The sequence below is a fragment of the Vipera ursinii genome (assembly GCF_947247035.1).
Source record: "Vipera ursinii genome assembly, chromosome: 12".
NCBI classification, from domain to species: Eukaryota; Metazoa; Chordata; class Lepidosauria; order Squamata; family Viperidae; genus Vipera; species Vipera ursinii.
In genome coordinates this window covers 7,150,091-7,165,538 of record NC_139525.1, presented here as the reverse complement: position 1 = coordinate 7,165,538, position 15,448 = coordinate 7,150,091, and the positions used below count along the sequence as shown (strand labels likewise).

Here is a 15,448-nt window from a genome sequence, read left to right as displayed (position 1 = left end):
GGACATAAGCAAGTAATTTCTACTCTAATGTTTGCATTTATTTCTAAAAGTGCACTGCTTCGAGAAATGAGCAAGCTGACGTGGAAACGGAACAGGATCTGGATGCTGCTCAATTTGAAAATCTCCTCTACTGTGACAGGCCCAATCATCCACCCCACTGCTAGTATTTAATGGTGGAAATGACAAAAAGACAACAAACATGAACATTTTTATTATTCTTCGCCTGGCCTTAATTTGCCACTTTAAAAGCATGTTGGTTAAATTTCAACTTGCACAGCACTCATAAATCAGATAATGAGTATATAACATAAACAAAACTCCTTAAAAAACTAATGCTGATGCATTGCTAATTAGTAAATCCAGCCCCTACACGAGAGTCATCAGAAAGTGTATAATCTTATTTAATGAGTCATGAGTTCTATCAAAGGAGATCCATTCCAATTAATTCCACTAGAAGCCTCCACGCAACTAGCAACACATTGCAAAGGAGTCCGGAAGCCACAACATCTGGAAACATAGAGCAGTACACTAGAAAAAGACCCACAAAAACAGAGAGAAGAAAAGCCACAAGGACGACAATCTGGGACAACAAAAATGCACCTTCCACCCACAAAGAATATACGGTAATTTGCTTAGCCACTGTAATTGGCTAGGCAAGCAGATGATCCAATTGCGGTTTTTTTGGAGAGAAAAAAAAACCATGTGTTTTACAAAAGGGATGGTGGCTTATCCTAAGCCAGGTTTAACCAGAGGGAACAGCATGTGAACCACAAGTCTTAAGCTTTCCTCATGCAAAAGAAAAGAGGGCTAGAAAGGACTTTGCTTCAGGAGTAATTAAAATCAAACAAGCAATTCATTCAACTAAATAAATCACAAGCGTTCACGTTCATGCTTTTGCTACTGAAGTGCAGGGTTTTTCTTTATTCTGAATTGAAAATCAACTGGATTTTTTAAAGCATATTTCATTGATTAGGTGCCATTCAGGTCCATGTCAATGCTTGAAAGACCACAGACTGTAGACAGATTTTCGTGAGGACGATCTGTCCTCGGCATAATTTACAAGGGCTTCTGAGGTCTTTTTTTTCCCCTGTTAATAATAATAATAAAAAAACCTGTCATCAAAGTAGAGACAATTTCAATCTTTTAATACCTCTGCATAAAAAAATAGCTTTAAGTGTCAGGTTAAGATTGAGACCAGAAAACTGGAGACTGTGAGTTCTAATCCTGCCTTAGGCATGAAGCCAGCCATCTCTCACAGCCCTAAAGAGGAAGCAATGGCAAACACTTCCGAAAACTTGCCAAGAAAACTGCAGGAACTAGTCCAGGAAATCGCCAGGAGTCAATAATGACTCACATACACACACCAGGACTATACAAGGTCTGGCACAGTCTGCAGGCATTTTGCCATGTATACTGAAAGCCTTAGAGAGAAACATTCCTGAAAACAGCCTATTTTTTTTTCTTTCCTAATTTAATCAGTTAAATGTTCTGCCTTGCGCACAATGTAGTACAAATAGCAACTTTTGTGTGTTACTAATGCTGTAATGATTTTGTAACAATCTTTACTTTGCTTGAAGAATAAACATAATTTGGAGGTTTCTAATAAAGCAGAAAAGCTTTTAACCATGGTATTTTTAGCTATATATATTTTTTCCCCAGTATCATCTGTATTTTTGCTCATTTGGTATCCCAGTATTATTGTCATTCACATGAGGAATGCATCATGTTGTGTAGTAGTACCGACAATAATCTTCTACAAAGAGGAAATAAAATAAACAAATAAAAATTGTCTTGGTGATTTTCAGTTATGACAGTGTTAAACAATATACCCTAGTGATTATTAGCTATTCCCATATGTGGACACTAGCAGTCATATTTGGCTTAATTGATCAACAATATTGGGTAGATCTAAAACTGAGAGTCTAGGATTGCTTTGAATGAAAAGCTAAGATTTTTCTTTTCTCTCTCTCTCTCTTTTTCTTTCTTCTTTCTTTCTTTCTTTCTTTCTTTCTTTCTTTCTTTCTTTCTTTCTTTCTTTCTTTATCACAAATTTGAGGAAGGGAGAAATGCAAGACCTTATGCTTTTGGGGAAAAAAGATACCACGCACAACCTGTTAAGCATGTGGGGTACAAATTCCTATTCTTTAGTAATCTAGCAGGTGGTGCTATTAGATTACTACATGTAGTAATCACTTGTGGATTACTTACGCTTTCACAAAGCTGTAAAAAGCTGGCTCTTTCAAGGTCAGCCTGAAACGATCTAATCCCCAATAAAGTATTTTGGGTTTTAAGTACCCCCTTCAGCTTGCTATTTATCATTGCCATTTTGTTACTGTCCTTTTTTGTCTTCCTTTCGTGCTGTTATTTTAAGCTCTACTTTGGAAGCCACCTAGAATTACTAAAGTCCTTGGGTTTATTATGCTTTTCATATTATTTCTACGCCATCATTTTAAACCTACCTAGAACTGCTTCAATGGTTGAGGCAACATCCAAGGGAATAGGTGGGTAAATAAATATATAAATGCAAGAGCAGACCAGACACCTGTCAAGAGTATATTCAAACCAAAATTCAAATACAGATAATCCTCAGCTTACAACCACAACTGACCCCAACTGACCCCAAAATTTATGTTGCTAAGTGAAACATCTGTTAAGTGAATTTTGCCCCATTTTACAACCTGCCACAGTTGTTAAGAGAATCACTGCAGCTGTTACGGTAGTAACACGGTTGTTAAGCAAATCTGCCTTCCCCATGGACTTTGCTTGTCAGAAGGTCACAAAATCTGATCATATGACCCTGGGACACTGCAACCGTCATAAATATGAATGAGTTGCCAAGAATCTGAATTTTGATCAGATGACCACGGGGATGCGGCAATAGGCCTAAGTGTGTAAAAGGGTCATAAGTCACTTTTTCCATGCCATTGTAACTTTAAAAGGTCTCTAAACTATCTGTAAATCTGGCCCTTGAGTGCCTCAATTCTTATTCTGGGGCAAGGAATAGGACAGTATTAAGCTATAAGCTATATTCATTATTATGTAACTATCTTCAGAAAAAGCAATTTTATACTGAGGTAACTTAAGCTAAGCTTTATATTGGTTCAATCTGTTCAAATATTTTTCCACTCTTACTGCTGTTTTGCTGAAACATTTCAAGAAGCAGCATTGGTCTATTTTATTTTAAACCCTTTCTGAGTACAAAGCAAACTAAATAGCAGGTTTACACATCAAATTCCAAAACCTGCCAAATGATTACTTTTTTTTTTAGCCTAATAAGTAAGTAGAATTACCATCCAGCTCACTGGATCCTTGAAGTTATTTCTATCCAGAAGCATCTCACATTTTTTTGTTGCTTTTCCAATATGCTGTCAAGTTAACATTAGCCACAATAAAGCAAATCTACAATGAAATATGGAATAACAAATTTGGATCACTATTAATACTTTTATTGAGGTCAGCGGTAGTCAGTCTCTTACAGTTAATGCAGTTGCAGGTAAAATATTTCTTCTGTACTGTTTAAACTTCAGTATAAAACATTAATTTATTATACTACTTCAAGATTGGGTACGGAGGTAAGGCATAATGCTATCTTTTCATCCGTGCCCTAACTAATGTCTGAAACAATTTACATTTATAAATCATGTTTTACAGTTAGTATACTGCAATGGCCCAGCTAATTAGTCCACTTAATTGTTAACAAACCATGGATTACTGTGTTGTGTGAACCTGACTCTGAAATACTGTATTTTATGTTCCTGCTCAATTCAGACTCTCACTGAAGCAAATCCATTGTTAGTGTTATAGAGCACAATGATATATATAACAGGGGACTTTCCAATTTGTTTGAATATCTAGTTAAGTGCAACGAGGCCTTCGCTTTGTCTGCTCTACTACACTGTCATTTTTGTAATACATACATTTCCCAAAATGTATTGAGAAATTTTCACTAGAAATGCAGATCTATGTCACATGCATTCTTACTAATACCAATACTTACTAATACTGGCTGAGGAATTCTGGGAGTTGAAATACACAAGTCATAAAAGGGCCAAGTTTGAAGACCCCTGATTTATATTAATGCCAGATCTTAAAAGTGAGGATATGACCCTCTTTAAAAGTGAAATCTGTGCATTGCCCCCTTTTCCCCAATAAAATAAAATAAAATAAAAATGCTGCCCCAATTTTTTATTTGTTTGCCAAATTTTGGCAATATAATTTTGGAGGTTCACTAATCACTAAGGTGGTCCTAAGATTTGGTTTACAGACCTTCTTAATTCACCACAATTTGTTATATGCTAGTCAGAATTTAAATCCTAAATTCTGACTTGCATGGCTGGTTTAGGACGTCTGGGAGTTGATCTTCACAAGTCTTAAAGTTGCCAAGTTTGGAGACCCCTGATTTAAAGCAAAAGTCCAGTTCACCAGATAAGAAAAAAAAACAACCAATCCACCTTTATTTAGCAATTGGCTACAATTTATTTTTGGTTACAATTATTGGCTTCTACATGCAAATAACATAGGAATCTGGTGAAATGAAACAAATTTATTTATCAACAAATCTCCATGAAAGGCACAGAGAGGAAAAAAAAAGATCTACAGAGTAACTCTTGGCTATTATGCAATGTTGAATCATGATTATGGTTTATATTACAAGACAAACCAATGACTGTGAGGAATGTGAACTCTTTTAACCCGAGGAAATGTTCATTATTGGTAAATGCCATACAATCTTTAGAAAGTTAGAACTATAAAGTCTCTCTCATAATTCATCAAGCTTTTTCCTGTTTTAGGTGGGTGCCAATTTTAGTTCCCATGTCCCTTAGTTCAGGGGTAGGCAACCTTGGCTCTTTTATGACTCATGGACTTCAACTCCCAGAATTCCTGAGCCAGCACGGCTCAGCTTGGAAACCTCTCCCTTTCCCCTCAGAATGGCTGGCTCAGGAATTCTGGGAGTTGAAGTCCACGAGTCACAAAAGAGCCAAAGTTACCTACCCCTGCCTTAAAGTTTCTCAATCTTATCAGAACAGCAGAGATTCTGCACGTCTGAAATCCCATAATTTAGGATAAAATATCTCCAATCCACACCTCACAATAATGATGAACTATGGTACTATTCAGCAGTTATGGGACCTCCAGACATCTTTCAATGTCCTATTTGTTTCAATATGTTGTTCGGAAAGTACACATTCATCTTCCATTTGGAAAGTTTATTAGGTTTAAAATCTCTTTGCAGTGTGGAAGACTCAAGGCAGCTTAACTTCACTAACAAGAGATAAATTTAGCCAGACATTTCAGGATCACTAACGTGACCTTAATTTACTGTATTCATACATATCACTTCTTTTTTTGCCCTGTTTTAAAATGTAAAATGAGCATTCAGCATAAAAAACTGAATACGTTCCTAAAGAATATTTTGGTACAGATCCTGTTGCGTGCTGTTTTGAGATTAATTCACAGTGCATAGAAATAACGTGATGATTCAACTACACTTGTGTAAACAGAGATGTGCCCACTTGCCTCTTTATGAACGACACAACGAAAGCTGATTTACCAAATCAATAGTTTTCGTTCCAAAACAGTTGCACATCAACACAAGGAAATGAAGTTCATGTCTGTCAGATGCATAGAGCTCAATAACAAGCACTATTTAATGCGCAAATACACTGTCTAGTCCAGGCATGTTAAACTGCCGGCCCGCAGGCCGGATGCATCACGACGAAACCGCACCCATGATACGTCGCGCGATGTCACGTGACGTCGCGAGTTTGACATGCTTGGTCTTGTCCTTCTTCAGTCCACCATTATCTGGAATTAGAAAATGCTTAACTGTGCAATATCCACAAAAGCTCAGAAGAATTCCTAGGTAAAGGTGGCTTCTAACACTTCAACCTTATCTGTGAAGCCACACTGCCAATGTGAGTCACATTACAATATATTTCCAGTATGAAATCGTCAATTACTATATAATTCTATAAATATGTTCAGAAATAATGCCCCTAATGTGTTGAGCAAAAAGAGGTGAATAACGGAAAGGTGTATGTTTAAAATTTTAAAACATTTAAAAATTAGCTGTGTACTGAAAAACCTTCATCCTCACCTACATATCTATTTGCCATGGGACTATTTATCAAACTGAAGCTGAAAACTGATACCTGGAGAAAAATGCATACATAAAAACAAATTCCAAACTGAGATAAAGAATATTTAAAGGAGGCCATACAACCAGCATCCAAGCAATAAAACTATGACTAATAATGCTTTAGATGTTTTCCTTGGGGATGTTGTCATATCATAGTCAACACGATGGAATTCAAGGCATGTATTACAAACACATTGCTTTAATTCCTGTGCTGGGAAAGGATTTAGAATTCCAGACTTGATAAATCGGTTTGATTTCTACTGAAAACCTATGCATTTTATTCCCTTATGGAATGCATATTCTACCTTTCCTCATGGCATTCCTATTATAATCTTGTGAGGTTGGTTGGATTGAGAAAGTATGGCTAGCCAGAAGTTGTCTAATCAGTTGCATGGATGACCAGAACTTGAATCTAATGGTGAATGGATAAGTCAACTGAATTATTGAGTTTACTGAATATATTGTTGGGCATGAAAAATCAGAACCACATGCTGAGTTCCAGTTATTCTGATTTATTGCTCAAGCTTATACCCAAGAATCTAGTCAACTAATGGTCAGCATTAAATTGGCATTAGATAAGAGTTAACAGAATTGAAGAGGGGTTGAACTTTGACCACTTGTGGGAAAGTAACAACTCTAGACTGATTACTCTGTTGAATCCACTCCCAGGCACTGCCTATCCTTCTCTTACACATACTTTGCTTCAAGTCCTTGAGTAAGTATCCAAAGGAATTAAACAGCTATTCTAGAACTATTGAGAAAGTAGATTCTGGAGAAAGGGCAAAAAGAACTTGCTTGAAAGAACTACTGTATGGCAAATACATACATTTTTTTTTATCTTTTTAAACCAAAACATGCTGATTTACAGGGAGACAGATTTATACTGTCATCATATACTGGCCCAAGAACCACTGCAGAAAAGAATAATTAATATCTGAGACAAAAAGCTAACATTAAAGGTAAAGGTAAAGGTTCTCCCGCACATGCATGCTAGTCGTTTCTGACTCTAGGGGCCGGTGCTCATCTCCGTTTCAAAGCCGAAGAGCCAGCGCTTGTCCGAGGACGTCTCCGTGGTCATGTGGCCGGCATGACTAGATGCCAAAGGCGCACGGAACGCTGTTACCTTCCCACCGGAGCGGTCCCTATTTTTCTACTTGCATTTTTACGTGCTTTCGAACTGCTAGGTTGGCAGAAGCTGGGACGAGTAACAGGCGCTCGCTCTGTTACGCGGCACTCGGGATTCGACCCGCCAAACTGCCGACCTTCTGATCGACAAGCTCAGCGTCCTAACCCACTGAGCCACCACTGTAAGCATAGAAGATCACCACGAAGATACTAAATTCTGAACACTACAAAATTAAATTGGGACGTACGTTCAAAAAAGTGTCCAATTATTTTAGAGAGATACTAGGCTCCTGGCAAAAAAAAATTTCTTTTCTTTTTTTTAAAAGGTGTTAATAGCTTTTGTGTTGCAAAATAATTGGTAGGACTAAAGTTGTGTGGTCATTTTGTGTCTCATTCCCAAGATGACGGTTGTGCCCGAAATTTGTGCTATCCATGTGGAAACCAGCAGAGGAAGAACGAAGCAAGAAAGAGTTGCCCACTCCCATCTGAGCTGCATCTGTGCAAAGTGACAGGTTAAGACTGCCAAACTTAGAAAATTAGTTTATCGAATCACCACCCCACTAAATTATGTGCAAGGCAGTTGCCTAGACAACTTCTTCAGTTACATGGCCAAAAATAACTAAGACAAACTTTCTCTTGAAGCATATTTCTTGCATTATAAACTGAAATGAATTTAATTATTAGAATTCTAAAATCCATCCCTTGTAAATCCAGTTTAGGATTTTTTTTCCAAAATCCTGGTGCTATAAAATCACTGCTTTTGTCTATGGCAGACATGTCAAACACAAGGCCCGGGGGCCGGATCCGGCCCGCGAAGTGGTTTCATGGGGCCCGCGAAGCCATCCTGGAAACAGTGAGGGAACGGCCCCCACTGCCTTGGCCCTGGCCCAGAGACCCTCCTCCTGCCAGAGACCCTCAGATCTGTCCCACTCCTACCCAGGCCCCCATAGACACCCTTGATGCGAACGATGTAGAGCTGGCCACGCCCACCCAGTAGGCCATACGCACTCTAGCCACGCCCACCCAGTAGGCCACACCCACCCAGGCCACACCCACCCGGCCCCCTGAGGGCAACCGCAATGCTGATGCGGCCCTCAATGAAATTGAGTTTGACACCCCTGGTCTATGGCCTACAACTAGTTCATCAGAGATGGAAGACTTTGAAGGATTTAAAAGCAGAGAGGACCTATGGAAAGCTACAAAGAACCAACATTGGATGGAACTAATGGAGGAACTGGCAACCTGGGTCTGACGAAAGCTTGGAAATATGGAAGTCTTGATCACTTGAGGACCTCATGGCTGCATGACAGAATACAATTAGTGTTGCTAGTTTCTGGGCAAGATCTGTTTCACTTATAAATGACAATATTTGTAGGTCAGGGTTGAAATGAGGTGTCTTTGGCGCTCTCTTGAGCTTGCTTATTTCCTTGCAGACGTTTCATTATCCAAACTAGGTAACATCATCAGTGTGGCACTGATGACGTTACCTAGTTTGGGTAATGAAACGTCTGCAAAAAAAAACAACAACCAAGCAAGCTCAGAGAGCACAGAGGACCCCTCTCTTTAACTTTACATATTTTAATCTTGTAATATACAAATTTTTAATTTTATATTATACAGTAACACCTTCCCTTAATTGTGATGCTTCTGAGGTGATTTTAAACAAACAATGCTTTGCTAGTCAACAGGAATTAGCTGGTTGATTTCTCAATGCTCACTCCCAAAACTTTAAAAAAAAACCAAAAAATAAAGATGCTTTCAAGGCAAGTTTGACTTTCTATGATGACACACATGAAGCTTTTGGGGGAGTGTTGTGTTGCTGCTTTCTTCCCAGATATGGGGGTTTCCTCCCTAATTTCCCAGTCAAGTCCACAGTCCTACGTTTCCCTAGCAGTGCCCCAATGAATGGCTGTAAATTGAGGACTACCTCTAGGCCTATCAAAAATAGGCCGAATTACCAAACTACATCCAGCAGTGATTGTGTACATGGCCATTATTCAGCTGATAGTTCTACTGTTTTTTTTTGTGTACTCCATTTATTATCACTGCAGATTTTATCTAGGTTACAGAATGTTTCTGCATTATTGTTTATTTTTTCCATTACAGTTTAATGTTATACTTTATGCTTTCCATTGATATATCCATGGCTGGAGGACTGAAATTATTGGGAAGTTTAAAAGGATAATAAATAACGATGCAAGTAGTATAAAAAAATTATGCTACTGACTTTCCTTATTTCTGGCATAATATTCTTCCACAGCATTTGGGAAAGGAAGGTAGAGCTGAACCACAAGGCGCATCGCCTGACACAAAGAATGTCATCCTTCCTGGTCCCATCAGATGGATCTCCTTAAGAAAGGGGACCCATAACATACCCTGCCTCCCTGTTTAATTCAAATGTGGATACAAGCAGCTTTGTGTAAATGATTGTGGGAAGATTGTGAAGGGATAGAAAAAATATTAGACATATATATATATATATATAAAATCAAGAGAGAGAACATGAGTTTGTTGCTAGCTTATCTCATAAAGAACAATTTAGTCCACGAAACCTCACTGTAAATAAGGGTGGAAAATTCCTCTTGCAGTTTCCTAGGTTTTGTAATTACCTCCAGATTAGCCTTAAATATATGTTAGTGAAGTCTGTGTAATTCCTAATCTTGACCATCTCTTTGTATTACATCCTATGAGTTTGTATCAAGTTACCTACAAAACTTTCCCTCTAATAGCACTGAAACATAGATGATCATTAAAAAAAAATGTAACCCAAGGCCATAGCCAAGAATGGAAAGGCTTCTGGCAAAATAAAATCAAAATAGGGTTCCTCAACCCAGGACCTAGGTGTACAAATCCCTCCCCTTTCGTCTTGTCACTCAGCACCACTCCTTTTCCCCGAGACTGAATCATTCATATACTATGCATCCTGTGTTGTTTTGTTTACAATTAACTTTTCCATCCAGAGTCGGCAATCAAGGCTGATAGCCATAGAAACACAACAAATAAAATACAGTTAAAACACATTGCTAAAAGAGACACTGCACAGACTAATTCAAGGAGGCACAAGTAGTCCAGGACTCATGATCGCAATTGAGGCCAAAGTTTATTTTGCTCCGTGAGACATTTCTTAAGTGAGTTTTGCCCGATTTTATGACTTTTGTTCCCACGTTTCTTACGTGAATGATTGCAGCCGTTAAATTCATAGCACGGATGTTCCAGTGAATCTTGCTTCCCCACTGACTTTATTTTTTTTAATTTTAATTCCATTTATATCCCGCCCTTCTCCGAAGACTCAGGGCAGCTTACAAGCTTAGCAGTAAGACTTTGCTTGTCAGAAAGTTGCAAAAGAAGGTCTCATGACTCTGGGACAATGCCACAGTCATAAATAATAATAATAATAATAATAATAATAATAATAATAATAATAATAATAATGTTGGAAGGGACCTTGAAAAATATGAAATATGAAGCAACGGATGGAAACTAACCAAAGAGAGAAGCAACCTAGAACTAAGGAGAAATTTTCTGACAGTGAGAACAATTAACCAGTGGAACAACCTGCCTCCAGAAGCGGTGAATGCTCCAACTCTGGAAGTTTTTAAGAAGAGATTGGACAGCCATTTGTCTGAAATGGTATAGGGTTTCCTGCCTGACCTCCAAGGTCCCTTCCATCATCATCATCATCATCATCATTATTCAGTTGCCAAGGGTCCGTATTTTGATCACATGACCATGGGGAATCCGCAGCGGTCATAAGTGCAAAAAACAGTCAGGAGTCACCTTTTTCAGTAATCTCATAACTTTAAATGGTCACTAAATGAAGTTGAGAACTACCTGTACTTGCCCCCCCCAAAAAAGGATCAACACTTCCAAGACACCAATATTCTGTATCCTGAAACAAGTACCTTGCACATTCCTACTCAGAATTAAAATTATACACCATCATGAGACCATTTTTTTCCACAGCCCAGTCCTGTGTATAATTAAGCACCTTTCATTCAGTAAATGACAGAAGCATAAAATGTAATCAAGGCCGAGAGATGATTATTTACTGTTCATTTCCTTGCACACAGTAGTCAAGGACGGCAAAAATAGCTTGCTTATTTCTATTGCCCAGTTATAAATTGTGCAGTGTAAAATGATGTTATAATCCTGTTCATCTGTGATAATGATGACTTTAAGCATGGTATGTTCTATCCAAAAAAAAAACAAAAAAAAAAAAATCCTAGGATGTATAGCCTTTGGGTTTGCTTTTTTAATTGTTCCCCAGTGTATATTCATTGTAGTGACAAAGCCGTAGGCCTGAACCCAGGTGTCTTCCGTTAACAAAACTGCAGATAAAAGGGATATTATATATTCATCAATGAGCTTATGCATTTAGTTAGGTTTTTTTTAATCTTGTGTTCTGTTCATGAGCTGAAATCAGGACCCCACAATTTCCTGCTATTCGCAATGTCACATGGGAATCTTAGTCATTATTAACAGAAATTTCATTCTATTTTAATAGCCTGTAATTTAAAATACAGAGTATCTACTTTGTTGTTTTAATTACAAGTTGCTTGTCAGGAAAATTAAGTTTTAGCTTTAGTTGATACATTGTGAATTACTGTTGCTACATTTGTAGCTTAAGGTAATGTATACAAATACTCAAAGTTCAACTTGTTATTGACTAGGTATTTCATTTTCACCTCCTCTTTTCCTGAAGATCTCACTTATGATGTCACCTCAAACCTTCCTCTAAAACTGACTTAATTGCCCTGCAATTACTTCACCCAAACATTGGCAACACAAAAAAAAATATGCAAATAGGATTTACACCCAATATTTTCCAGACAGAAGTTTATTCTTGGATCTTTACTATAGGGAGAAAAAAACAGAGAAATGGGTCAGGGAAGTTTTTCCAAGTTTGAAAATGTGAGACAACCAAATTGTTTGGCCTCTAACTTCTGTTTATCATAGTGCTGCCTGCTGAGGTCATATCCTGAAAAATTGCCAACTCCACTCAAGAGTTCATTAGAGATAAACATAAAAATGTTTTTCAAGTCATAATCTGTCTGTCCTTTGGTTTTCAAAGAGTCGCAGTGTGTCAAAGACTGTGACCTCTCAAAGATTTGGAGATCACACCAGTAAAAATTGGCACTGTAATTATTAAATCAGACATATATGCAAGGGTGAGAACAGGTTGGGCGCATTTACCCGATGCAAGATTTCTAAAACTGAAACGCTCATGGTCTTGCTTAATCAGTTAGTTGAATATTGGCCTGAACATGTCCTGCCCTACTTCATCTGGCCATGTGACCAGAAGATCTCCTACGTCAGAGATCTTCAAACTCGGCCCTTTTATGACTTATGGACTTCAACTCCCAGAATTTCTCAGCCAGGCATGCTGGCTGAGGAATTCTGGGAGTTGAAGTCCATGAGTCATAAAAGGGCCGAGTTTGAAGACCCCTGTCCTACGTCTTTCCAGACAAGTTGGTGTACCTAACCAAGACAATGTTGCCCTCAAGATATTACTGAAATAACAAATTGAACTGAATTGCAGCTTGTCTGGAAAAAGTCAAAACTAGTGAAAGAAGTAGCAATCACTTTCCCAAAACACAGGTTTTGTTCAAAACATTTTACCTAAGGCTCTTCCCCACCCACCCCTTTCAAAGAACTCTAATTTTTGAAGCAACTTCAGCAGCTACACCTTTTAATAAACTTCTTTATCACCACCTTTTGTGTAAAGTACAAATAAAAGCTTCATCAGCAATGCTATGGAAAGTTCCAGCTACCAACACTGCTGCTGCTGCTTCTTCTTTTCACCAATCGTTGAAGGCTACTTCTACAGTAGCCTTCACCAACCTGATGTTCACCAGATGTGTTAGACTTCAATCTCTATTTTTTTTTTTTGTAAGACCAGGAGGGATGGGTGCTGAAGGCCACAAGGGCTGAAGAACAGCAGTTGAGGGCACTTCCTTCTATTGGGAGGAAGGAAGCAAATGACACACGTGATCACATCAAAAATGCAAATGACCCAACCTATGTATTTGCACAAGACCTTGTGAGGCAATTACATAATTTCACCACCGTAGGATGCATGTGTCAAAATTCTGACCTCATTGTAAATTGGTTAGAGGCAATGCTGAGCAAACACATCTGGAGAACACTAGAGTGAAGAAATCTCTTCCAGGAGACACAAACATCAGGCCGTGGGAGAACACAGGCTTCTCTGTAACACACACAAGTGACAACAGTGAAACACACATGTCCCACTCCCCGATATGCCCCTCTATAACTGAATCAGCCAAAAGAGCTAAGAATTACAGGAGTTTAAACTCAACTTTTCTGGAGAAACAGAGGTTGCCAAGATTGTTGGATGAGTAACACAGGACAAAAAAGACCAGATAGTTTAGGTTGGTGATATTCAATCAAGTGTGACTAAACAGTTGATTTAGGACAGGGGTAGGCAACCTCGGCTCTTTTATGACTCATGGACTTCAACTCTGACTCAGGAATTCTGGGAGTTGAAGTCCATGAGTCATAAAAGAGCCGAGGTTGCCTACTCCTGGTTTAGGAGAATCCCCAAATTCTAGCAACACAAACAACAAAGCGTGGGAACCACTAACCAGAGAGACCTCTACACCAAAGGGCTGTGGTACACAGATTAGCAAACTCAAGAGACTTTTTGGACTACCAAGGTGAGGCTGGTTCCTACAACAAGCAAAATGCTTGGTTAGCAAGCCACATTTATCTGACCCCCCCTGCAACAACCCAAAACCTACTTTCTTCAGCCACAATTTCTTCTCAGAAGCAACAGCAGTCCAGGTTCAAGCATCCTGCAAAGCCCTATTGGCTTACGCCACAATTGTCTGGGTTCACACAACCAGGAAGCCCTGGTGGCTTCATGCAACTAGAAAGCTGAAGTTGGCTCAGCAGGATTTCCCTTGGATTATGCATCCGGGGAAGCTTTACTGGCTTCTGCCAAGATTCACACAACCAGGAAGCCCTGGATGCGCCTTGCAAGCCTGGAAAGTCGGGTTGGCTTAGCCAGGATCTCCCTGGGATCATGCAAGCCAGGAAGCGCTGGGGGACTAGCTAGGACTTGCAAAAGGCAGCCTTGACCCGCTTCACCGTAACGTCTGAACCCGCAAGCGAGGCTCTCCCGCCCTCTGCACTCACCAGCTTGGGCTTATTCTTACTCTCCTCCTCCGAGGGACGCCCCCCGCCGCTGCCACCCCGCCTCGGGGTGCCCTTCCCCGGCGGATCTTCCCCTCCGGCCCCCTGGCCCTCCATGCCGGCCCGGCACCTCCTTTTTGCTGGCCGCCTGGCTCCCGGCTCACCCGCCCCGGCTGTCAGGGCGCACGGGAGGCGCCTCTGCGCATGCGCTGTCGAGCCGGGAACGAGGCGGCGAGAAGTCAGGCATCCTCCCAGCCTCTTTGCCCAGGGCTGCGGGTGTAGGCCGCCAGGGCGCAGGCGCGGGAGCGCACTCACATACACTCTTTGCCCCCCTCTGCGCAGGCGCGCTCTTCGGAGTCTCCGAAGCCGCCCTGTTGGGCAGCTGCCCTCACCTGAAGGCTGGGCAAGGAGGACCCGGAAGCGCCTGCGAAGAAAGGGCGCCAGCGAGGGAAGCCTGGCGGAAGTCAGAGTGCGGGCTGGAAGCAGTAACCTGAGGGGCAGCATTATGCTGGGGAGGAGAACTTCAATAAGCGCCTATCACCTGGAAACCTCTTTTTTTAGGGAATTCAGCATGAAACTGGATAGTTTTTCAATAAATCCAAACGTGTAACCCACAAGCACATAAAATAACATTTTTAAGTGTGTACATAAACATAAAAGAATAATTTTAATTGCACACCCGCGTTGCTGTGCATGGAGGACCCAAAAGAATTTTGGATTGTATAGGTTACATATATCGCTGGGTAGTATATTAGAAATTTAAACTCAGAAATGTTAAAATATTTGACTTAATTGGTCCCCTTAAAGAATATCAGGGACCCTACCAGAGGTCCTCAGATCACATTCTGAGAACTGCTTAGAGACAATTGAAAAGTTACAACTTTGTGACTGTTTTTTTTTTTTTTTTTTGCTACTGAAAAATATTAAAACACTTTGGTATTGAAATCAAGAAGGAGCTTTTTATAATATGTCAAGGAGATTGCTACCTCAAAAAGAGCAATTAAGTTGAAAACATCCAAGTTAAAACAC

At 39.8% G+C, this 15,448-nt stretch overlaps 1 protein-coding gene and 1 long non-coding RNA gene across 7 annotated transcripts in view; both read right to left on the bottom strand.

Moving 5' to 3' along the window:
* Positions 1-14,572, bottom strand: part of DIAPH2 (diaphanous related formin 2) — a 240,609-nt gene extending 226,037 nt beyond the window's left edge. For all 6 annotated transcript variants that reach the window (XM_083371796.1, XM_083371801.1, XM_083371797.1 and 3 more), the window contains exon 1: positions 14,423-14,572. In XM_083371796.1, the coding sequence (XP_083227922.1) occupies positions 14,423-14,536 (114 nt within the window). In that variant the 5' untranslated portion in view covers positions 14,537-14,572. The remainder of the gene's footprint in view (positions 1-14,422) is intronic.
* LOC310645858 lies at positions 7,569-8,699 on the bottom strand. The gene is made up of 2 exons (XR_014493599.1): positions 8,381-8,699; positions 7,569-8,021 (listed from the first exon to the last, which is right to left on the bottom strand). It is a non-coding gene; the product is annotated as an uncharacterized lncRNA (long non-coding RNA).
* Positions 14,573-15,448: the final 876 nt, after the last annotated feature.